General features: G+C 32.4%; 2 protein-coding genes across 2 annotated transcripts; both read left to right on the top strand.

Annotated features, from left to right (window-relative positions):
* Positions 1 to 5,646: 5,646 nt before the first annotated feature.
* On the top strand, positions 5,647 to 17,484 carry LOC126666958 (putative clathrin assembly protein At5g57200). Its single transcript, XM_050359895.2, has 15 exons — positions 5,647 to 5,896; positions 6,018 to 6,087; positions 6,441 to 6,538; positions 7,247 to 7,385; positions 7,496 to 7,623; positions 7,915 to 8,007; positions 8,181 to 8,231; positions 8,628 to 8,693; positions 8,798 to 8,863; positions 8,969 to 9,049; positions 9,498 to 9,575; positions 10,202 to 10,384; positions 10,501 to 10,576; positions 11,073 to 11,197; positions 17,023 to 17,484. The coding sequence occupies exons 1-15, from the start codon at positions 5,807 to 5,809 to the stop codon at positions 17,410 to 17,412; spliced, it is 1,734 nt and encodes a 577-aa protein (XP_050215852.1). The 5' UTR covers positions 5,647 to 5,806; the 3' UTR covers positions 17,413 to 17,484.
* Positions 17,485 to 18,651: 1,167 nt separating this feature from the next.
* LOC126669242 (uncharacterized) lies at positions 18,652 to 23,864 on the top strand. The gene is made up of 5 exons (XM_050362656.2): positions 18,652 to 18,811; positions 19,007 to 19,239; positions 20,273 to 20,509; positions 21,536 to 21,684; positions 23,552 to 23,864. The coding sequence occupies exons 1-5, from the start codon at positions 18,725 to 18,727 to the stop codon at positions 23,728 to 23,730; spliced, it is 885 nt and encodes a 294-aa protein (XP_050218613.1). The 5' UTR covers positions 18,652 to 18,724; the 3' UTR covers positions 23,731 to 23,864.
* The last annotated feature ends 244 nt before the right edge of the window (positions 23,865 to 24,108 follow it).

Here is a 24,108-nt window from a genome sequence, read left to right as displayed (position 1 = left end):
TATTTAAAAAATCATTAAAAGATCCTATAGTTCATATTTTTGTACTTTTAAGTCTATAAATTGAATAAAAGCAAACGAAAAGAAAAAAAATACTACTATGTAGTAATAATTAAAAACAGTATTTATAGCAAAACCCTCCACAAAGATATTTCATGGTGGAAAATATAAAGGCTTAAATGCACCAAAAATCACGAACTTTCGCGTGTTTTTGGTATTTGACACGAACTTTTAATTTTGGCTTAAAAATACATGAACTATCCAATTTTTGCAATAATAACACCGGTGTGGATTCCGTCTTCAATCAGCTTATGTGGCACCGGAAAAAATCATGTTGTCCCATATCATCAAAACTGCACCGTCTTTTATTAAACACACTTCAAAAGTATAGGGACTATTTTTAAACTTTTTACCTTCATCTTCTAAATTAATTTTTCTTACTCCCTCACACCCAATCAATTCAACGTATTTCACCTAACTCCGCCACTACCACTACTGTATCCCCCTATTTTTTCCTTTTCTCCGCCACAACTGCCTCTCATTTCCTCTCCTCTACTAAAACGTGCCTCCTCCTCTTCTTCCTTATCCACCCCTCATCATGTCCACCTCGCTCCCGGATCTCCCCTTCCGCAACCTCCAATCCTTCTGCAACCCTTCTATACCCCTACTCCCTGCGCCTCCGCAACCTTCCACCAATTCCCGCCATCTACCGTCGCCTTGTTAGTCTCACGACGAGACCATCGCTCTCATCGACGTTAACCGCGAAAAGTGTACACCCTCTTCCTTGGTAATCTCAAGGTCAACGATTGGCAAGAAGTAGTCGACGCTGTTGCTAATCGATTACCTGTAGCATCTCCGCCGAAGACCTCCGTGCAGTGCCGTCATAAAATGGAGAAACTCAATCCACGTTACCGGACTGAGATCTATTTGATTTATTATACTGCTCATAATTTTTTTTTTGATCGGAGATATTCACAGAAGAAATTGTGTTGATTGTGTTAACGAGGTTCTGTAATTTGACGGCGTATAAAAGATGAGAAGTGCTGGTAATAATAATAGTAGTATGTATTATTGTGTTGAAAATCATAACAATGTTTGTTTGTTTGTTGAGATTGTGATTTTATTTTCTGTTTGGGGAGTGAGAAAACGAGAGAAAATTTACAAGAAAAGAGAAACTAAATCTGGGTTTCTTTTTTTTTTTTATTGAAAAGCTAATGTTTTTACTTATTTATACCTAAAGTTGTGTTCTTTCTCTACTTTTTTTTAAAATCAATCACTTTCAGTTCTTGTGTGTTGAGAGTGGGAAGAAGAGGGAGAGAGAACTAATAGTGAGTGCTATAAAGATGTTGGGAGATGGGTTTGTGAAAGATGGAACAGATGAAGATGACGATGGGCATGGGTAGAGAGATTGAAAGAATGAATGTGAAACGTGTCGTCTTGATGATAAGGTTGTGAGTGAATGAGAAAATTTAATTTAAAAGATGAAGGTAAAAAGTGTAAAAATAGTCCTTATATTTTTTAGGTGTGTTTAATAAAAAAACGGTGGCGTTTTGATGACTAGGATGAATTCTACCATAAGTTGGGACAGCATGACATTGTCGGTGCCACATAAGCTGATTGAAGCCGGAATCCACACCGGTGTTATTATTGCAAAAATTGGATAGTTCATGTATTTTTAAGCCAAAATTAAAAGTTCGTGTTAAATACCAAAAACACGCGAAAGTTCGTGATTTTTGGAGCATTTAAGCCAAATATAAATTAAGAAATATTGGAGGTCACTATTACAAATAGATTATGAATAGACACTAAAAGTCCTTTTCATGCCACGTCTATACGATAAACCCTTCAAAATTTCTGCATATAAAATTTTATATTCAAATAGAAATAAACTCCAATATTTTATTTTGCACTTTTTTGGTTTTCTAGCTTCAAGAATGCTCCCATAAAATATCTAAAAGTATCCCATACATTCTTCTAGGTTTTGTTAATATCTGAATTTTGACTTTAGATAACATTTGGCAACTATGAATTTTCAAATACATGTTCTACTTTTACCTATACTTAAAAATTTGCAAAACCGCATATAATAATTTTTTAAAAATATAAATTTGAGTATTTGAAATTTAATGAATGATTTTTGTATAAAATAGATTATGTCGGGTTTTTAATAATTCAACTTATCATTTAATTTAGGCTTAATGGCATAAAAAATCACAAATTTTAACTGTTTTGCAAATTTAATATAAACTTTCAATTTTGCAAATTAATACACAAATTTTTGATTTTTTGCAATTTTAGCACCGATCAATTTTGCGTGAAAAAAATACTGATATGGTCGCCGGAACAATGGTTATGCCGTTGTACACATCAGCATTTTTCTCTATTTTTTTGAAGGAAAATTGTTGAGTGCTAAAATTGCAAAACTCAAAAGTTTGTGTATTAATTTGCCAAAATTAAAAGTTTATGCTAAATTTGCAAAACACGCTAAAATTTATGATTTTTTACGCAATTAAACAGTTAATTTAAAATGTTCAGTAATTATTATTATTAAATAGTGTTTGATAATCATAACAAATCCAACTTAACTTATTCAATTAAATTAAAAATATAATCAAAATATTAAGTCAAAATTATTAGCTTAAAATTTCTTATGAAAAATTTCAAATTGTTATTTTCTTTAGTTTATTTTTTGGTTGCCCATCCGGTTTCCAGGGTTTCGCACTGACTAATCCGGATCAGACCTGCGTCGCGCACCTGACATGGTGGGTGAGTCTCCCCGCGCGAATTTTCTGCATTCACAAAACTCGAATCCGAGACCTTACTTAAGAGATACCAAACCACTTACCACTTAGACCAACCCCCATTAGTTCTTTAATTTTTTTTTTTTACCAAAAGTAACTATATAATTTTAATTTTTTAAATAAAGGATCAATAAACTCTCTTTTAATTCGTAAAAATTGTAATTCAGTTAAAAAAGAAGAAGATAAATATACATATATAGCAATTTGAAGATCTGAATAGCAAATTGTGGTCCGATAGAGTTATGGCCATAGATGTGTATCTTGTAGTTGAAATTCATACTACAAGTTGAGACCCCTTATCTATATACGGTGACTTGGAAACTCCACAGCCTTTAAAATTGGATAACAAAGCTTCTCTAATTATAGGAAATCTTATAGTAGAATTTCAGACACACATCATTAATGTACGGTACATCTGTTATCTTCTTTATTTATTTAAGGTAATTTTAATTTTTCAATTTTATTTTCATCCTAGGGAGATATTGTGGTTTGAGTGAACAGTGAGACCCTAGGTAGAACGGAGAAACAGATTACTCGAATACGGAAATGGAGAACGGAACACTGTTAAGGTTTTTTTATATTAGTAACGAAGTTTTGTGTTCGAAACGTTCAATTCTCAACATATTTTTATAATGAAAGATGTTAATTGAATGATTTTCCATGCTATTTAGATGAGACCCAACCATTAAGGAGATTCACATTTTGTGCAATGGTCCTAAATGAATATCCAAAAAAGATGTTGATGATCAAATCGACTGTGTGTGAACTACAAACCATAATAAATTACGTATTGGATGTATGTTTCGGTTTGATTCATTTTAATTAAAAAAAGTCATAAGTTATGTTATAAAAGTAGAACAAATTAAATCACATCAAATATTTATATGAAATTATTTATGATTTTTTTAATTCAATTCGGTTAAGATAAATTTAGAGTAAAATCACATAGAGTTACTAAACAAATACATATTAAATCGTATAAGTTGAGACAAAGTCTGAAATTTTGTTTATGAACTTTACATAGTCATACAATACGACGCTCGATTTTTTTTTTAATTATTAAACCAGGCTGCAATGCCCTCTTATCCATTACAAAATAAAAAATAAATTATTTTCAGGTTTTCTACTTGTATCATGATTCACACTTTCATCCTCTTATTTGAAAATCAAATGATATGACCTTTATTTTGATTTTGTTAACGTTTAAGCCATTTTATTTAGTTTTTGCGTTAATCGACTAAGTTAAAGGACTTAAAGAAAAAAAATATAAAGTTCAATTCAGTTTTTAAATTTACATATTTAATATGTAGAAATAAAAATTAAATTGTTATAGAATTTAATGTATTAATGATTTTAATTCCAATGTTTAATATTTATTAACATTTTCTTTTTCTTGAAAAATAAATCTTCTATTAATTTTATATTTTATTTTTAAAAAGTAATTGAAGTAAGAAAATTTAACAAATTCAAACGTAAGAAAAATAAAATAAATTAAATTGGATTTATTGAGCCCCTAAATTAAAAAAAAAAACAAAATTTATATTTATGTTTGTGTCAAAATAATTTTAAGGACTGATTTGATTTTATTATTTTTGCAGTTAAGGAGATCACTTTGATATATCTGAATTTTTTTAATGCGAATCTTAATATGAGTAGTATAATATATAAATGATACGATGACTGGTTTAATCCGAAATTTGAAAAGTTTTGACTGCATTTTTCATTTTAGATCCACTAGCCATGTAATGTTACTTATAAGATCGCGTCTAAGACTTTGGCTTATAGATAAAAGTAGGGGTGTCAAAGTGGGTTGGTGAGTCGTGTTCGTATCGGGTTAACCCACTTTAGTGACACAATTAATGAATTACATTTATTCTGTTAATGTTTTTCTTAAAAATGGTGAAGTTGAAGGGCTTTGTTGTTCCCCATTTTAAATAGGGAATCCCCTTTCTCTATTTTTTTTTTGTCTATGTCCAAGGAGTTCAGTCTTATTAATCAAGATTGAGGGATAATCTAGTTTAGGGAATTGGTTTTGATGGAAGATGTAAGGTGTCGCATTTATTTTTTTTGTTTATGATAGTTTGTTATTTGCTAGAGATTGCTCTAAATGTTATAAGCGCTGGACATAGTTATAACTGTGAGTTTATTTTCTCCTACCAACGCTCCTTCCTTCCCAATTATATTTTTAAAAAAAATACCATGAAAAATATTTGGATTTGTAGTCAATTTTGGAAAAAAGAAAGGGTGCAAAATTTAAAGTTCAAAGAAAAGTTTGGCAAAAGTTCTCAAAATTAAAAAGAAAAATTGTTTTCAAGTGGATGTAGAGGGATTTTGTGCTTATATAATTTTTTTAATTTTTTTTAACTTCAACGAGTGATATTTTGAACATCAATTTTCATTCATTCTTTAATTATATTAACATAAAAATATACGGTGTTGATCTAAATCACTATACAAAACACAAATCATTAAGATCTGACACTTTTAAAAGTGAATTTCATTTAAAATTACTTTTCGTTTTGCTACATTTTTTAACAAAAAATGAGATATTGTCAATAAAGTCTTTTTTTAACCGATATTGTCAATAAAGTCTAACTAGACATAGATAGTCCAAAACAAATTTTAAGAAAAACTCGATCGTTCTAAGTAAATAATAGAACATCTCTATAGTTTTTTTATCTTCTTTAAAATACAAATAATGTTTTGTAGAGATCTCAAAAAATTAATTAAGTATATAACTCTTCAAGGTCAATTTAAAAATTACATAACTATCCTTGTCTTAAATTACTAGTCATATGTTGTTGCGCACATTTTGGAGCCAAGTAAGCAACCTCAAAAAAACAATAGAAAAACAAAAAAACACAAGAACAAGGAAAAAACAAAACAAACTACTTTCTCTCTCCTATATCAAAATTATGCCATAAAAATAAATCTACATTTTCACAAATTTATGTTTGAAGATCTTTCATTTTTCTGCAAATAATTACAAAAGAATTGAAATAATAATTATGGGATCATTTACAAGTTTGAGAAAAGCTTATGGAGCACTCAAAGATACAACAAAGGTGGGGCTTGCAAAGGTTAATAGCGAATTCAAGGTAATTATTTTCTTAATTAATACAAAAACTATTTAATTATCATTAATATCTCAAATCCCTCGATCCCCATTTTTCTCTCCTCAATTTGATAGCTTTTGAATTTTAATTTCCAATGCTAAAGGAATTAGATATTGCAATCGTAAAGGCTACAAATCACGTCGAATGTCCTCCTAAAGAACGTCATGTTCGTAGTAAGTTTTGTTCTTTATTTCACATAATCTTAATCTAAAATTTATTTTATCCGTAGATGAATTAGATATAACTTATTTCATATTTTTTTTTTGAAAATAGAGTATAAATAATTTATTCATAGAAAATCAACCCTTGTAAACTTTTTAATACATTGATTCATGAATAGCTAGATATATTTACTTGATTAAGGATTTTGATCCACATGCAAAAATGCTTTAAAAAGTTTTATTATGTTATTTCTTATAAAAAGAAGGAAAAAAATTACGAAATAAATAAAAAATGAAATGCTTTTGTTTATATTTTGAATATATAATCATTTTTTGTTTTTATATTTTGTAACATATAAATGCAGAGATCTTTTCTGCAACTTCAGTGATACGTCCGCGAGCTGATGTGGCTTATTGCATTCATGCCCTTTCCAAGAGATTATCTAAAACGCGAAATTGGATTGTAATTTCTTGTTTCTCCTAATTTTATTCGGTAAATTTAGTTGATTGATTATATAATTGTGCTAAAAAAGATTAACATGAATAAATAATTTAGATAATATATAGGGCTTTCTATTCTTTTCCTTAAATGGGAAGTAATGGATAATTAGATGAATACAAAAATTTACAAATTTTTATTTATATATCAATTGTCGTTAGACTTTTTTTTAATAACTACGTGTTAGTTTAGAGTTGTTTCCGCTAATTTTATTAACGTGACACATAATATTAATGAGTAGTTTAATTACATGCCGCCTCATAGAAAAATACAAAATTCGGGTGTCCGTATTGAACCTCAGATGATATGTTACGTTAAAATTGACGAAAATAGCTCTAAACTGATGGACGCAACTATTAAACAATTAAATCCTAAAAAAAAGGGAGAGAAAATAGCTCATAAAACAATTAGTGAAAGTTAACTAAGTTGTACTGGAATCCATTATCATTAATAGTAGAATTAAGAAAGAATACCGACGACTAAATTAGAGAGCGGAATGAAACAATTATATTAAATGATATCGAAAGGAATAAAAGAACAATAAAAAATAATTAATGGTTGACGGTTGACGGTTAATTTTCTTAATTTTTCTCTAACTATTATAAGTGTTATTTTTGAACAATTGAATAAAGCAAAACTTGATTAATGGATAAATTGGTACGATTTGAACAGGTTGCAGTGAAGACATTAATAGTAATTCACAGAACATTGAGAGAGGGAGATCCTACGTTCAGAGAGGAGCTATTAAATTATGCTCATGGAGGAAATGTTCTCCAAATCTCAAATTTCAAAGATGAATCAAGTCCAATGGGTAAATTATTTTATTAATTTTCTCTTAATAAATATCAAAAATTAATTATATCTCATTAAGTTTCTCTTAATTAATATTATTAATTTAATTACATATTTTTAATTTTATAGCATGGGATTGCTCAGCTTGGGTTAGAACATATGCTCTGTTCTTAGAGGAAAGATTAGAGTGTTTTAGAGTTTTAAAATACGACATTGAGGCTGAACGTTTGACCAAATCTACTCCTGTTGCTACCAAGGTTTCTTTCAAACCTTTACGGTTTTTATCAATTTAAATTTGAATAAAAAAAATAGATTGAAATAAAATATGTGTTTTTAATTTATCTGATTATCTTATCATGTATATTTTTCTTACGTGTTTATCAATCATGTTTGAATAAATAAGTGATTAATGATGCGATAATGTAAATATTTGAATAGTAGACCTCACTTAAATTAAACGTTAAAATAATAAATAATTTTTTTTGGTTTATTTTTTAATATTTTCCAGCAATTTTCATAATTGTATGTAATTTTATTAATTGAAACAGGTACATAGTAGAACAAGACTTTTAACTCGAGATGAATTATTAGAGCAATTACCTGCACTGCAACAGCTTCTCTTTCGTTTAATTGGTTGCCATGTAAGCATTATTTCTTAAAAACTTAATTTACGTTTATGGTTCCCATATTTATCCATATAAACCTTTTAGCTTCTTAAACTTTAAGTTCAACTAATCAGATACCTAATCAAACTTTTAGTTTCTTTCTATCTAATTTTACTTATATTTTCAAATGTTGTGCTTTGCTTTTGTAGCCCGAAGGAGGATCTTATAGCAATTTTCTCATCCAATATGCTTTGGCTTTGGTATGTATAGTATTTATAATTAATAAATTATGATAGAAGAAAAAAAATTAAAGTTAAAAAATCTCAAATTTGGATGAAATGTTCTTATTAGGTTAATTATTATTATTCTCTTAAATTTAGGCCCGAGTTAAATTTTAAAAATTATTTTTATTCTTTTAATATTTCAGCTTTCTTTAACTGAAATATATTTATAATGAAGTCTCGGTTATCTAATATCTAAAAGCCGGGTAATAAATATTGATTTTTAAATTTAGAAAAAAATAAGTACAACCTAAATTTAAGAAAATAGTATTGGTAATCTTATTATTATTATTTTATATTTATACTAAAGTGACTTTTATGCATAATTATTTATCTTCACATTATTTAATAATTCCTAATTTGACGTTTATGTAGATATTAAAAGAGAGCTTCAAAATATATTGTGCAATTAACGATGGAATTATTAATCTTGTGGATATGGTAAATTCTTTGTTCCATTGCTATTTCTGAGATTACATATTTAATCTATATTATAGTCTTTATTATGTTAAAATTATTAATATTAATCCTAAAAATTCTTTTAGTTTTTTGATATGTCAAGACATGATGCCGTAAAAGCACTCAATATTTACAAAAGAGCTGGCCAACAGGTTATTCTCTTACAATAATTAGTTGTTTTGGTACAATTTAATTAAATTAATGTTTTACTTTGAATCATTTTTCAATTAATTTGATGTTGATGTTTTATTGCTTAGGCTGAAAATCTTGCAGAATTTTATGAATATTGTAAGGGTTTAGAGCTTGCTAGGAACTTTCAATTCCCAATACTAAGACAGGTTCTCTTCTTTTTGTTTTTCATTTAAATATTTTATATGCATAACATATGTATTAATGATAAAGGGTCAATTTGGTCCCTGAATTTATGCCTTGAGATCAAATAATTTACTTTCAGTCATTTTAATCAATTAGGGCAATGCTATCTATTTTTAAATCAATTAAGCATAAAATTACACCATATAAACAAATTCATGGACCAAAATAAATTCAATTCTATCCTCAATTGATCTAAAATAGAGAATATTGTCCTTAATTAATTTAAAAATAGAATGTATTGTCCTGAATTGATCAAAATGGCTGAAAGTGAGTTATTTGTGTTAAACCCGTAATCAGATTTTCGCCAAAAGACCTAACAATTTTTGACTCTAAAATTCAAATTTAAGGAATGAATTAACCCTTTAATTTATGTATTAAACTCTAATTTGGAGTTTTACCAATTTCAAACAGCCACCTCCATCATTTCTTGCAACAATGGAAGAATATATTAAGGAAGCGCCACAGGCAGGCTCTGTTCAAAAAAGATTGGTAAGACATATTTATTATGTCAAATTTATATTGGAGATATTACTCAAAGAATATAATAAATTTTGTTAATAAATAAAAATAGGATTTAGAAAGAGCACATCGGTCTTTTTAGTTTATTTTTGCCATTTAGCCATTACTGTTTCTAGATAGTGCAAATAAACCCCTATGCTTCAAAGCAAATAGAAATAACTAAAAAAGTGAGGAGTTAAGTTGTAAAAACAAATATAATGGATTAAGTGCTCTTTTTGAAAATTTAAAGAGCTTTTTTGCAACGTTTGAAAGTTCAAATAACAAAAAAACTAAAAAAGACTTGTGCTCTTTGTAAAAAACTTGAAAGATATATTTTATATTTAGTATATTTTTTATTGATCGATTAGAATTGGAGTCGAACTCAAGAGTCCAGAGTAAATTCTTACAGTCTAAAAATTTCAATTCTCCGTCCACTTATAAATCTAAGTAATTCTTCAGTTTTGATATGTATTTTTAATATTTTATATGATAAACTAAAAAATTTATTATATTTATTTTTTGAAATGTTTACTTTTTTCTTTTTGTAATTTTGCATTGAACTTATAATATTTTATGGTACATCATAGATTTTAAAATAACATACAAAATTCAAATAGGAATATCAAGAGAGACAAGATTCAATGCATGAAAAACTAGAAGAGGTTTCAGAACCTTCAAAAGAAATTGAAAATGTTGAAGATAACAAAGAAACAATTGAGGAGCCAATTGAAGAAACTCAAACAAACAATCAAGTGGAAGATCTACCATTAATATCTACTGATGATACTGATGATTTACTTGTAAGATTTTTTTTTCTTCTTAAATTTTGATTGTTAATTAATTTTTTTTATTTATATGTTAAATCTGTATTAGGGCTTGAATTAATTTTCTTATTTAAATGACAATTCTGTTTTAGGGTTTGAAGGAAATAAATCCAAGTGCTTTGGAATTAGAGCAAAACAATGCATTAGCTCTTGCAATTGTTCCATCTGGTAAACCACATACCCTAATTTATCTACTTAGAGAACTTTTTGATTTTTATTTCACTTAGACAATATAATTTTTACATAATTGAGATTTTATAGATTAGTCTGATTCTACTAATTTTTTCATTGTTGACCGGTTTTTAATAATTTTAACTTTTATTAGATCGATTAAATGATATATTTTTTAAAAAGGACTTTATATGATTATTTTCGAAACTATAAAAACCAAGTAAAAAAAATAAAAATACTTAAGGACGAAGTAAAGAAAAAGATGAAAAATACAAACACCTTAGGATAGGTTAAGCGAAAATTAAAAGGCTATAATATTGTAAAATTAGAAAGATATATGATTAAATGAAATATTTTGCTAAAAAGTTTATAATATAGCAAAAACTAAAAAAATATGATTAAATTGCAAATTCTGCAAAATGCTAAATATTTTTTAAGTAATTAGTCCAATTTTATATTGCAACTTAATCAAGAATTAATTTGTTCTACACAGGAAATGATCCCTTATCATCATGTAGTGCTTTGAGTGAGCTTGGGAAGCCAAATGCAACAGGATGGGAATTAGCACTTGTGACTGCGCCTAGCAGTAACCAAACTCATGCTACAGAAAGCAAATTGGTTAGTTTTTTTCTTTTTCTTTTCTCTAATGTGAATAATTATCAAGTTAGTTTAATACTGTTGACATCGGCCCAAAAAACATGGTTATCAAGTGATGGGCTGTCAAGGAAGAGAGCATAATGGGCTGCAATGGGACCGGGCCCATATTAGCTATTTTTATTATTGCCTTTAGATTTTTAGCTGAGTTACTCTTTTAGTCTTATCAGGTTAGGGTTTAATTAAGTGTTTTAATTTTAATTCGCTTCTTTTTCCTATTATTAGGGGATTTGTCCCTATAAATAGTGATTTTTATCAAATTAATAAAGACGACACAAATCAATCAACAAAAACACAACTTCAAAGCCCTGCGCTTTTCTATCCCCAACCCCCGCGGTTGGTTAATTTAGGAGTAGATGGACATCAATCCCGCTTAGGTTTCTTAACCTCCGGATCGATACTGTTAGATTTAGTTTAGCTGGTTACTTTTGTTCCGTTTGCGGAACACGTTTGCGGAACAGGTTCCCTCGCGGAACATGTTCGCCTCGCGGAACACGTTCGCCTCGCGGAACACGTTCGCCTCGCGGAACACGTTCGCCTCGCGGAACACGTTCGCCTCGCGGAACACGTTCGCCTCGCGGAACACGTTCGTTTGCGAGACACGTTCGTTTGCGAGACACGTTCGTTTGCGAGACACGTTCGTTTGCGAGACACGTTCGTTTGCGAGACACGTTCGTTTGCGAGACAAGTTTGCAAACACCGGAGGAGATCAGCTCATCGAGCCATTTGGCCGATCGGCGGATCATGACAAGTTTGCAAGACCTATTTTGCGAGACTTGATCGACTTGACCGATTAAAGCATCAAACCGAAACAGATCCCAATCATAAATTCAAAGATTCGAGTGGCGGATTATTTCCACGCGAACATCTTTTGGCGACTCCACTGGGGACATGTTTATGGTTAGCACAAAAATCGGTACTAAAGAGCTAAAAGATATACACGCTCAATGAGTCGATCAAGCTTATTCGAAGGAAGCGAGACGCCATGAGATTTAGACTCTGATTTGGAAGCGATCATGACCAAGAGAGACAAGAACCAACTGTCGCACGAGGGAACTACTATACCTCCCACAGAAGGAAAATCGGTCGATCTCATAGTCAAAAATTTCAACCAATTCGAAGATAACGATTCGAGTGACGATAATCGTTTCCTATCCCCAAATCCTTCAACATTATCAATGGCCGATTCTATAACCATGAGGAATAAGATCACGCATGAAAATCGGCCAAGATATTATGAAGGAGACCAATTAGCGAGAGCCATGAAGACCGTACTTGACGAAAAAAATGACTGTTCAAAGAGAGATCAAGTCGGACATAGGAAGAAGCCTATTAAGCATAAACAGTATTATGTCAAAAGTCATGGCTCGACAAAACATCACCGAGACTACCATCAAGATGGTTGATCTTGGCTACACACCAACACGGATCGGCTCGCAAAGAGGGACTGCCGATCAGACGCAACCGATCAATCGATCTGGTATGAAGTACGATGCTGCAGATCACAGAAATGATGTGAGATACATGGAGTATTGTGTGGCCAATCACAATAATGCTTCAAGCCATATACATAATGGTGCAGTTGATCACAATAATGCTTCAAAACACATGAAGTATGGTGTGGCCGATCATTTGGCGGATCAAATCCAGACACCGAAAGAGATCAGCTCATCGAGCCATTTGGCCGATCTGATCAAAACACTGGAGATCACCTCGTTGTGGTATTTGGCCGATCTGATCCAAATGTCGGAGGAGATCACCTCGCCGAATCATTCGTTCGATCTGATCAAAAAGCCGGAGGAAATAATCTCTCTGAATCATTTGGTCGATGTGATCAAAACACTGGAGATCACCTCGTCGAGGTATTTGGCCGATCTAATCCAAAACGGAGAAGGAGATCAGCATTCGAGTTCATTGGCGGGACGACTGCTTGAAGATCGGTCCGATATAATGGTGATCATCTTTACAAAGGAGATCAGATTATCAAGTATATTTTGTCGCGCCTTAATGTGAGATCAGATTGTCAAAAAGGCGATAAGGCATATGACTCATTTTTAAGAACGAATCAAGACGCTGGGGGGCAAGGCCGACTTGGTGTATATGGATGTCAAGGAACAAGTAATTTGATATCGCCGATCGAAAAGATGAAGAATGGAGTAAGCTCATTCGGCGTTCTGCTAGTGAGACATGATCATTTTGGTTCGCTAGTGAGACTTGATCACTTTGTTCCGCTAGTAAGGTATTTGATTATTTCGGAAACATGGTGTTCAAGATTATGGTTTTTCATAAAATCATAATATGACGGTATTCTTGTCGATCATATACTTTTTGTCGAGTCCAATCCGAAGTAGCCGAGTCCAATCCGAAGTAGGCTGCACATCGTCACGCGATTCAAACACATACTTGGAATAGATCATGACAAAAGGCGACAAGTCAGGGTTACAACCGCAAAAGGGGACCGACGTACCCTCCGTTGTAACAACGACCGTCGAGTTTCAGCTGCAAAAGGGGATCGACGCACCCCCGCTGGGACGACGACCGCATAGTCAAGCATCCGAACCAAGTGCATGGAAGGAGACAAATGACTATGTCTGCAACCTACCTCCCACTCGCCTCACACTATCACGTGTTGATTTCCTAACTGTACATGATTTGGCCTAAGAAAACTCCGGTTGAAGATCAGCCTAAGAAAGCTCTGGTTCTTAGAAAAAACACACCTGCCATGGTCGCACACAAGGTTACACCTACTGCGATCTTCAAAAATGGTACGACGACCATGATCGCCGACAATGGTTTACCCATCACGGATGTCAAGAATGGTAAATACAAGAGAACAGTGTTTGAGAGAATTTATGAAGTACGTTGCCCAATGTGCAAAACATGCTTCAAGACGGAGCAATATGTGTGCCGTCAACATTCGAAAACTTTCAAGCCAAAATCTGATCCGCTAGTGACAGTCACACTCGGGGGCAAGAGCCGATCATCCATAATGCAAAAATCTGATGATTAGTAAATACAAGTCGATCAGGGATAAAGTTTGCATACTTCCCGAAAATGGTGCGATACGATCAACGAAATGCATTTACGAGCAAGACCCTACATGAGTGTTTCGTGCAAAGATCGACATATTTACTTAAGAGTGTTGTCAGCATAATCTTGTTGATCGATCAGCGGCCGATCATTGGTTGTTCACACTTGTGATAAAACGCAATGATCGGCCAAACAAGAGTGTGTTGTGCGACGATCGACATCTTTACTTAAGATTGTTGTGAGCATAATCTTGTCGATCGATCGGCGGCCGATCATTAGTTGTTCACACTTGTGATAAAATGCAATGATCGTCCAAACAAGAGTGTGTTGTGCAACGATCGACATCTTTACTTAAGATTAATGTAAGCATAATCTTGTTGATCGATCGGCGGCCAATCATTGGTTGTTCACACTTGTGATAAAACGCAATGATCGACCAAACAAGAGTGTTTTGTGCAAAGATCGACATCTTTAATTAAGATTGTTGTGAGCATAATCTTGTTGATCGATCGGCGGCCGATCATTGGTTGTTCACACATGTGATAAAACTCAACGATCGGCCAAACAAGCGTGTTTTGTGCAAAGATCGACAACTTTAATTAAGATTGTTGTGAGCATAATCTTGTTGATCGATCGGCGGCCGATCATTGGTTGTTCACACTTGTGATAAAACGCAATGATCGGCCAAATCCTTGCTCGAGAAGCTTAATGAGACGACCGACAGTGTTTGAACTCAATGTAACCTACGAGAAGATCGGCGATGAGTTGGCTCGTGGAGAGGGCGTGATGATCGGCGACGAGACTGGCTCGGTGGAGACAAAGCGGCGAAGCTTAGGATCGGCAGGTGTATTTGATCGACAGAGGTCGTGGGCGTGAGGATCGGCAGGTGTATTTGATCAACATAGGTCGTGTACGTGATGATCGGCGATGGGTTTGTTCGGCAGGTTGTGGAGATCGGCGAAGCTACTAACCCCGTGATGATCGGCGAAGGCTTGCTTTAGGGTTTAATAAGAAATTTTGGAGAGTTTCTTTTTATAGAGTCCCAAAGTGAGAATGTTGAAGGATCATAAGAGGAAATAAATGCTTGGAGATGGGCCTCTTTTTAAAAAAGAACAAGCCTATGATTTAAACAATATAAGCTTGTTGGGGGCATTGTTGACATCGGCCCAAAAAACATGGTTATCAAGTGATGGGCTGTCAAGGAAGAGAGCATAATGGGCTGCAATGGGACCGGGCCCATATTAGCTATTTTTATTATTGCCTTTAGATTTTTAGCTGAGTTACTCTTTTAGTCTTATCAGGTTAGGGTTTAATTAAGTGTTTTAGTTTTAATTCGCTTCTTTTTCCTATTATTAGGGGATTTGTCCCTATAAATAGTGATTTTTATCAAATTAATAAAGACGACACAAATCAATCAACAAAAACACAACTTCAAAGCCCTGCGCTTTTCTATCCCCAACCCCCGCGGTTGGTTAATTTAGGAGTAGATGGACATCAATCCCGCTTAGGTTTCTTAACCTCCGGATCGATACTGTTAGATTTAGTTTAGCTGGTTACTTTTGTTCCGTTTGCGGAACACGTTTGCGGAACAGGTTCCCTCGCGGAACATGTTCGCCTCGCGGAACACGTTCGCCTCGCGGAACACGTTCGCCTCGCGGAACACGTTCGCCTCGCGGAACACGTTCGCCTCGCGGAACACGTTCGTTTGCGAGACACGTTCGTTTGCGAGACACGTTCGTTTGCGAGACACGTTCGTTTGCGAGACACGTTCGTTTGCGAGACAAGTTTGCAAACACCGGAGGAGATCAGCTCATCGAGCCATTTGGCCGATCGGCGGATCATGACAAGTTTGCAAGACCTATTTTGCGAGACTTGATCGACTTGACCGATTAAAGCATCAAACCGAAACAGATCCCAATCATAAATTCAAAGATTCGAGTGGCGGATTATTTCCACGCGAACAAATACTAATAAGGATAACAAAAATAAATTTTATGATAATCTCTAATTATTCTATTGTGAAAGCATAAAATTAACAAATAATGAAGTAAATTTGTTATTTCAATTGAATTGAATAAAAGCTTATGGTTTCGTTTAGTACTAAATAAATTCGATAGAAATTTGTAATTTAATTAGAAAAAGGTCTGAGTAAAGGATCAACCGGTCCATTAACTCGAGATCAAATAACTCTCTCTCAGTCATTTTGATCAATTAACGATAATAATCCAAATTTTAAAGTTAATAAGGATAAAATTATATAATTTGAACAAGTTCAATAACTGGAATAATCTAATTCTTAATTGACCTAAAATTAAAAAATATTGTCCTTAATTGCTTAAAAAATAGAGAATATTATACTTAGTTAATTAAATTGGCTGAAATATTTGACCCCGAATCATAAGTTTAGGTATCAGAATGACCCTCTGCTACGAAGGTACTATCACCTCTTATATTCGAAAAAAATTCCTATTTTTCTTTTAAATTTCAAAAGAAAAATTGTTTCTCCTTAATATTTTAAATCAAGTAAATGAAACTCCTTATAAAATAAATTTCAGCTGTCTAATACACAAAAGTTAAGGAAAAGTAATAAATTATCAAAATTAAGAGAATCATAATTTTGATCTAATTTTAGGAGAATGATGATTTTTTTTTTTTTTAATTTTTATATAAACAAGCATTTTCCAATCAATTCAAAATTATAAATAACGCTGATGCTGTTTTTATTACTATTAATTTTTGTTCATGTATAATTTTGTTAGGCTGGCGGATTTGATAGACTATTACTCGATAGCCTCTACGAAGATGACACTGCTCGTCGGCAAATACAACTCCAGAATGCTGGCTATGGATATAGCGGCACGGCAGCACAAAATAATCCATTCGAACAACAACAACAACAACAAGATCCATTTTTAGTGTCAAACAATATTGCACCGCCGCCCAATGTGCAAATGGCAATTATGGCTCAACAACAACAAGAACACCAACAGCGACAAATGATGATGCTACAACAACAACAACAACAACCACAACAATATCAACCTCAATATCCTCAAATGCAAATGCAACAAATGAATTCTTCAAATCCTTTTGGAGATCCAATTCCACAAAATGCAGTACAACAACAAGGAAATCATATGCTACTTTAGATTAATTATTTTATTGTTGTTGTTATGAATAATTTATTCTTTTAAATAGCAAAATCTTATGGTATTTTTTTATGCTTATTAGTTTTTATTTAATTAGTATGTATTTTTTTCATTAAAAAATAGGTGGTGTCACTCTGTAATTTATATAAAATTATGGATGGGGTACATAGTATAATTATTTGATTGCCCTTTGTTATCTTTAACTATATGTACTTGATTAAATTTAAAAAATTAATGTCATTTGTTATTTAGCTTAAAAGCTATAATGCAAGACAAATACAATTACTTAATTTTTTTTGTATATTTTTATTTATTAATAAGTATGAGATTAAAGAGATTGTAATATTCATATTTATTTGATTATATATTTAATTAGATTTTTTAACTTTTTAGAGCTTATGATAAAAGTATAAATTTTGGAAAAGAAAGATGAAAGATAAAATAAATTAATTTTCATTTAAAAAAGTACAAATAAATCCTTTATTTTCAAAAACTAACTGAAAACTATAATCAAATTAAGACTAATTTAAATTCTTAATTAATTTAACTAAATCTAAATAAATTTTGAACACATACAATCAATATTAGGCATGGAGAATGCTTTTGAATTTTTTTCCAATGAAATAAATATCGATTTAATATTTCAGAGTACAATTAAAACACAAAAATGCGAAATAGAATAAAATTGACCAATTTTCAATATTACGATAGAATTAAAAAGAGGTTAAAAGGTCGGTGTTTTATAAGGCATTAATCCTAAATATTTGGGTTAATTATATATAAAATCATGACCTTTGCAGCAAGTTTCAAAAATAACATAACCTTTCAAACGTGTCAATTATAGACACCACCTTTCATTTTTTTTTTTCAAAAATAACATCGGCGATTTTTAGTGGCATTTTTGCTGACGTGGCAGACCCATCGGCTGTCAAGTCAGCAAAATTTCAACAAAAAATGTGCCCATGATGAAATTAAAAAAAATGAAAGGTGGTGTCTATAATTGACACGTTTTAAAGGTAATGTTATTTTTGAAACTTGGTGCAAAGGTCATGATTTTACATGCAATTAACCCTAAATATTTTGACATAATTATATTTTACTAAATCGTTGACACAAACAAAAGTGAGAAATCAAATTATTTGATTTTCAAATATAAAGGACTAAAATATGCATTATGACAAATATGAGGAACCTCATAATAATTTATTCATACATAGATGAAGTATATGAAAATTTCCCTGCTCAGAAAAATAAAAATTAATCTTTCAATTTTGCAAGAGAAAGCTTTCAATTTGATCCTAATTTCAATATAATGACAGAGGAACAAACTGATTCTGTATCTCATCAATCTTCTACTAATCAAACTCCACCTGAAGAAACACTCGACAAGAAACTTCATGTTAATACTCTTCTGATTCATATTTTTTTTCCATCAAAATCTGCCAATTTTCTATTAAATTTACATTTCTTTGTCAATTTTTACATTAATGCTGAGTTGGGTTTATTGGGTTTCTTGCATTGGCCAACTTAGGGTTTGTTTTGGTTGTGGAATTTCGATTTTTTATGTTTGTTTTAGGGTTTGATATTGTTTCAGGTGCCAGGTTTTTCGGGTTTTCCAGATTACCCATATCGGGGTTTTCAGATGTATCCAATTATGTACCCTGCTCTGGTTCCTGGGTTAACATCTTTACATAACCGGGATCAGATGAATGCGAGTGGTGGTGGTGGTGCCGGTATTTACGCGGTCCCTGTTCCGCCTTTAATGGGTCCAATTGCTGGACTTCCGTCGAATACTCTTATTCCTCTTACTTACAATATACCTACCACGTAAGTATGTGTCGTTTTACATGAATGTGGAATGGTTACTATTTGATAATGGTTTAAATAGTTGTCTGTAAAGGCTAAACAAATCTAATTACCTTAATGAGGTTGAATAGCTCGTATTCTTATTTGTAGTTGAATTTGTATTACTATTTAATAATGGTTTAAATAGTTGTGGGTTTCTTCCACCAAAAGAGTTATGGAAGATTATGGAATGTGAAACTTTTGTGCACTTTAATGTCAAGCTAATATCATTGAAGGATGCATTATTGAAGCAGCACACTGAGCGAAGAACAGGTAATGGCACAAATGATGAGTTTTCCTGGAGTCTTGAATCGCATTAGCAGTATCTAAGTGGGTGATATGTTTCAGAAGAAACTATAGGTTTATTAGGTATAAAGTTAACTCAAGATCTAGGAAAACATTGCAATGTTTACGATCTGTGAATTCTAAGCTCTAAGTATTCCTATGCCATGTAAAGATTACAGTCCCACCAAATGTCCATCTTCAGTGTTGCAGAAATTCAAACCAGAACTTGCTCTATTTGATTGGCTGCGTGTTCAGTTCTCATCTTCTGAGGCTTAAAGAAGCTATATTTTGCCTGTGTACCTTAAGATAGAGGTCAATTTAGCTTTGCCGTTTCTGATGAAAAGAGACATAGACTGTGTGCATTTTGATTTGTCATCAGTTTTGCTTATGTGCCTAATGGGGAAAAGTATTATTTTATAGCATGTAAAATTTATAAATAGTTATGCTACCTGATATTATGGTGAATATTGTATACCTTTGTTTCTATTCTCCCCTCCCTAACCAATAACCTCACCTTCCCTTCGTAGAGAATTATAGATCAGCACATTTAGCATAATCATGTAAGGTGTGGAGTAGACATCAACTTGTATGCTTAGTTAATTATATATGATAGTATTTGTAAATGATAGGTAATGACTGCAAAAATAGTGATATTGTTTAAAATTGAATTACACAGTAAACTTCTCATCTCTCAATGAATTGCTATTTTTCTTTACCATTTATTTGGCAGTAGGTCAAGCCCTGATGCTGCGGCAGCTGGTGATCATGGGCAAGGGGGACAACAACAACAGAATCAGCAACAACAGCCTGCACCTCAAAGACAAATTGTAGTGAGGAGATTTCAAATTGCATTTCAGCTTGATTTGCTACTTATACTCAAGCTGGCAGCCGTGATCTTTTTGTTCAACCAAGATGGATCAAGACAAAGACTTGTTGTCCTCGTGTTCTTTGCTTCACTTGTCTATTTGTAAGTCACCTTCTTTCAGTTTGATTTATGTTTGATACTCAGTTGTGGATCATTTGGATGCTGATTGACTGGTTGGGAAAAGTTTCTAGAAAATAACAAATGAATAGTTTGTATAGAATTTTTCAGTTGTACACTTTATTCTGTGTTTTACCCTGATTATCTACGCCATAACATATTTGTTTCAAAGTAAAATTTGCTTGTTATTGACTTTTCTCGTAGCGCACAGGCAAAATTTGAGGAGTGCAGTAGAATTAAATTGAACCTAAAGCCTCATTACCAAATTAATTTAGAGATAGGTCACAAAGCATTTGAAAGTTAATACTGCTTTGTAGGAAAAATAAAATGGTTGTAGTTTGATACTCTTCACTTTTCATTGACAAGAATTTTTATTTAATTTACTGTGTTTTTATCTCAAGATAGATTGGCATTAGGATGTTCCTAGTATGTGTTGATGCCAATTGCCAAGCTTCTCTTCTGCCTCGGTTAGCAAACTCTATAGAATAATTAAAGAGAAAAGTAGTGCAAAGGAACCTGTATCAAGGTGTCCAATCAATGGTAATTGATATCTAAAATAATTTAGGATGAGGATCTACAAATGCGAGGAACAGCTTTTTGCGAAAAATTTGATAACACCATGAGCTACTTTTACACAGTATATGCATGCTCTACATTGTTAGGTTCATCTTTGATGACACTCTTTGGAAGTTCTGCTTTACTTTCATACTCTTCCATGTAAAGTTTCTGATGAGGAGCGATCTACCAACAAAATATGTATTTAACGGCTACAGTGACATTGGCAAAAAAGAAGATAAACCATATAATTAAGGGCAGGATTTTTGTTAAATATAAATAAACTTATTTCTCAAAAATGTCAGACTTGAATGCATAGATATCCATTTAGCAGTGATTTGATATCCTTTTCTGATTCCCACTGCATAGCCAACTTTTGCAGCTCGCCAAATGTTTAAATCATCCTATCCTTTTGTGGATGAATGGAACCAACTTTCTTGATCTTGATTGTTGCAGATACCAAACTGGAGCCCTCACACCATTAGTGCAGTGGCTCTCACAAAGCATGCAAAGGGCAGCTCAACCACCCCGTCCACCTAGGCCAGTTGGCAGAGCTGAAAATGCTCCTCCTGTTGTAAGGCAGAATGAAAATGCTGCATTACCAGGTTCTTTCTCTTGCTTCTTTGTCCTCTTGCCTTTATTGTGTGCATATTATAAGTACTGTTTATGCCAGCTTCCATAGTTATCATGAATTATTTAGGCTAGTCATAAGGGGTGAAGAGCTATTTAGCTGCATTAGGATCCTGTAGCTACATAGCCTTAGTCAAGTAGAAATGCCATTTGATGGGTTTAACTGATTCTTTTAGATATCATAAAGAAACAAAATACGATACACAAAGTTCCATTTGAATATGCCTCGCTAATATGGGATTAGCTAAATAAATATTTGCTTTGTAAATGAAGACCATGCTTTAGCGTTAAGCAAGTTGATATATTGCATATTGAACTGTATCTCTGTTTTTATGCTCGACTTGGAACATTTTGGAGTGTTTGTCTAGACTAGCGATAGTGACAGTCACAGCTAATCTGATGTAATCCAGTTCTCTCCAATGACACTACACCAATCAGGACACTGAAACGGTTCACTTTATCATATCTTAAAACCTTGTGATTATTGTTATGGCCTTATTCTATATTTAGTTGATTCCAGGAGAAGAAGAATCAGCAATTACCTTAGTTGTCAGATTATTATTTAATAGCTATTTAGTAGTATTATGTTTCTTATTTAGTATTATTATGTTTCCTAGTTATATTCTAATTAGGAATCTTCTTTTATTTCCTAGTTCTATTAGGAGTCTTGCTACTCAAGACTAGTTGTATTATAAATAGCTGTTTCAGCTTATTAATAAAGACAACCAGAAAATTATAAACAACTCAGATAGGCAACTCTCTCTAACGAGTTCCCGGATAGGCAGCTCTCCGTTTGAGCTCCAACAATCACCATAGCTCGAAAACGTAACAAGTCAAGTACAGGACAACCTTCAAACGAAGGCCATCGCCCTGTGACTCGATCCATATCAACGGGTCATAACAATTATCACACGACTTATACAAATTACATTTTACTAGACGGATGGAAAATTAGAATTTCAGAGAAGATAACTTTGTGTTTCAACATTTCATGTATCTAGTATGGTTTCTATTATTAATATTATTCTTGTTCCATTCATTTTGAAGTCATACATTCTCGTGGTTAGCTTAGCAATGAAAAAAAATCCCGATGTACTCCACATACCAAAAAAATCTAATTGATTTTCCGTTTTACAACCAAAACACAAGAAATCACTCATTTTTCTATGCGTATGTTTCTTTCAAGCAACTAGCCAGACAACAAAAACAGGGAGGTAATCATCATGTCATTTGTTTAAGGTAGGTGATCTCATATCCAGTTGATTTTAATAAAGTGATGAGGTACACCTGTCAATTTTATGTCATTCATTTATGAATATGCCGTATTTTAACTTTGCCAGGCTTTAAGTTACATTGCTGATTTACTGTTCACGTGGCATGCACCAGATGGCAATCAGCAGCTATTTCATTTGGATCATATAGGAATATGCTCGTGTATGAGTTGACAACAATTATAGTGGCTTTACTTCCTTTCCCAATTCCGACAAGCGTTTTTATATTATTTGACCTAGAAAATTATGTGCTATGAATGTTTGCTATTGTGATTGCTTGTATGGTGAACTATTATTTTCTATAGATATTGATTGAATATGCCTTGATAAAATTATCAATCTGTAGAAAGTGGACTCTGGTAAAGTAGTGTTGCGCATACTGGTTATGCATTCAGTTCAAATCAAATCGAACTGGAGTTTAGATTTTCTTTTTAAATCGAAGTGAACTAAATGTACTAAGATTTAAAATATATCACACTGGACCGAAACAGTCTATTAGTTTGGTTTTTTGATTCGTTTGGTTATTTTATTCGGTTGTACCAAGTAATACTAATTATTGGTGCTGTTGCAGAGGGACAAGCTGTGGCTGATAATGAAAACCGTCCTCCAGAGGCCGGTGAGAATGAGAACATAGTAGAAGGCGGTGGACGTGACGGTGGTAACAACTGGTGGGGAATTGTGAAGGAAATTCAAATGATTGTATTTGGCTTTATCACTTCTCTTCTTCCAGGTTTTCACAACATAGATTAGATGATGCAATCAAGCTAGCAAACAACTTATAGAAGCTGGAAAAAAGTTGGTTTCTGTTGTTTTCTAATTTCTATGTTTTCTAATGTAAAGAGTATCATCTTTTTATTAAGGGTATTATTATCATAGGTTACACACCCCAGCTTTGATAATTTTTCTTTTTTAATTATGACCAACCTCCCTATTTGAACAATTAGTGCCTACCCTTGTTTCTGAAACCAAGTGATATGGTTCTGGACCTTTTGTGATTTTGTTAATATTTTAAATAAATCTTTCATTTGAAATTTTTTATTTTAATTATAAAAATTGAGTTGAAATGTCGGTTATAAATTTCTTGCTTATATGGTTACTATATCAAAATATATTACTAATCAGTCCTTT

Source organism: Mercurialis annua, linkage group LG2 (assembly GCF_937616625.2).
Source record: "Mercurialis annua linkage group LG2, ddMerAnnu1.2, whole genome shotgun sequence".
Classification (NCBI taxonomy): Eukaryota; Viridiplantae; Streptophyta; class Magnoliopsida; order Malpighiales; family Euphorbiaceae; genus Mercurialis; species Mercurialis annua.
This window is presented reverse-complemented; position numbering and strand designations above follow the sequence as displayed.

Bases quoted from the DNA above. Each gene is read 5' to 3' on its own strand.
- LOC126666958 (XM_050359895.2), top strand. From the start codon at position 5,807: ATGGGATCATTTACAAGTTTGAGAAAAGCTTATGGAGCACTCAAAGAT. The intron at 5,897-6,017 runs GTAATTATTTTC...CCAATGCTAAAG, and splicing joins AGGTTAATAGCGAATTCAAG to GAATTAGATATTGCAATCGT. The intron at 9,050-9,497 runs GTTCTCTTCTTT...AATTTCAAACAG, and splicing joins AATTCCCAATACTAAGACAG to CCACCTCCATCATTTCTTGC.
- LOC126669242 (XM_050362656.2), top strand. From the start codon at position 18,725: ATGACAGAGGAACAAACTGATTCTGTATCTCATCAATCTTCTACTAAT. The intron at 19,240-20,272 runs GTAAGTATGTGT...TTTATTTGGCAG, and splicing joins ACTTACAATATACCTACCAC to TAGGTCAAGCCCTGATGCTG. The intron at 20,510-21,535 runs GTAAGTCACCTT...TGATTGTTGCAG, and splicing joins TTTGCTTCACTTGTCTATTT to ATACCAAACTGGAGCCCTCA.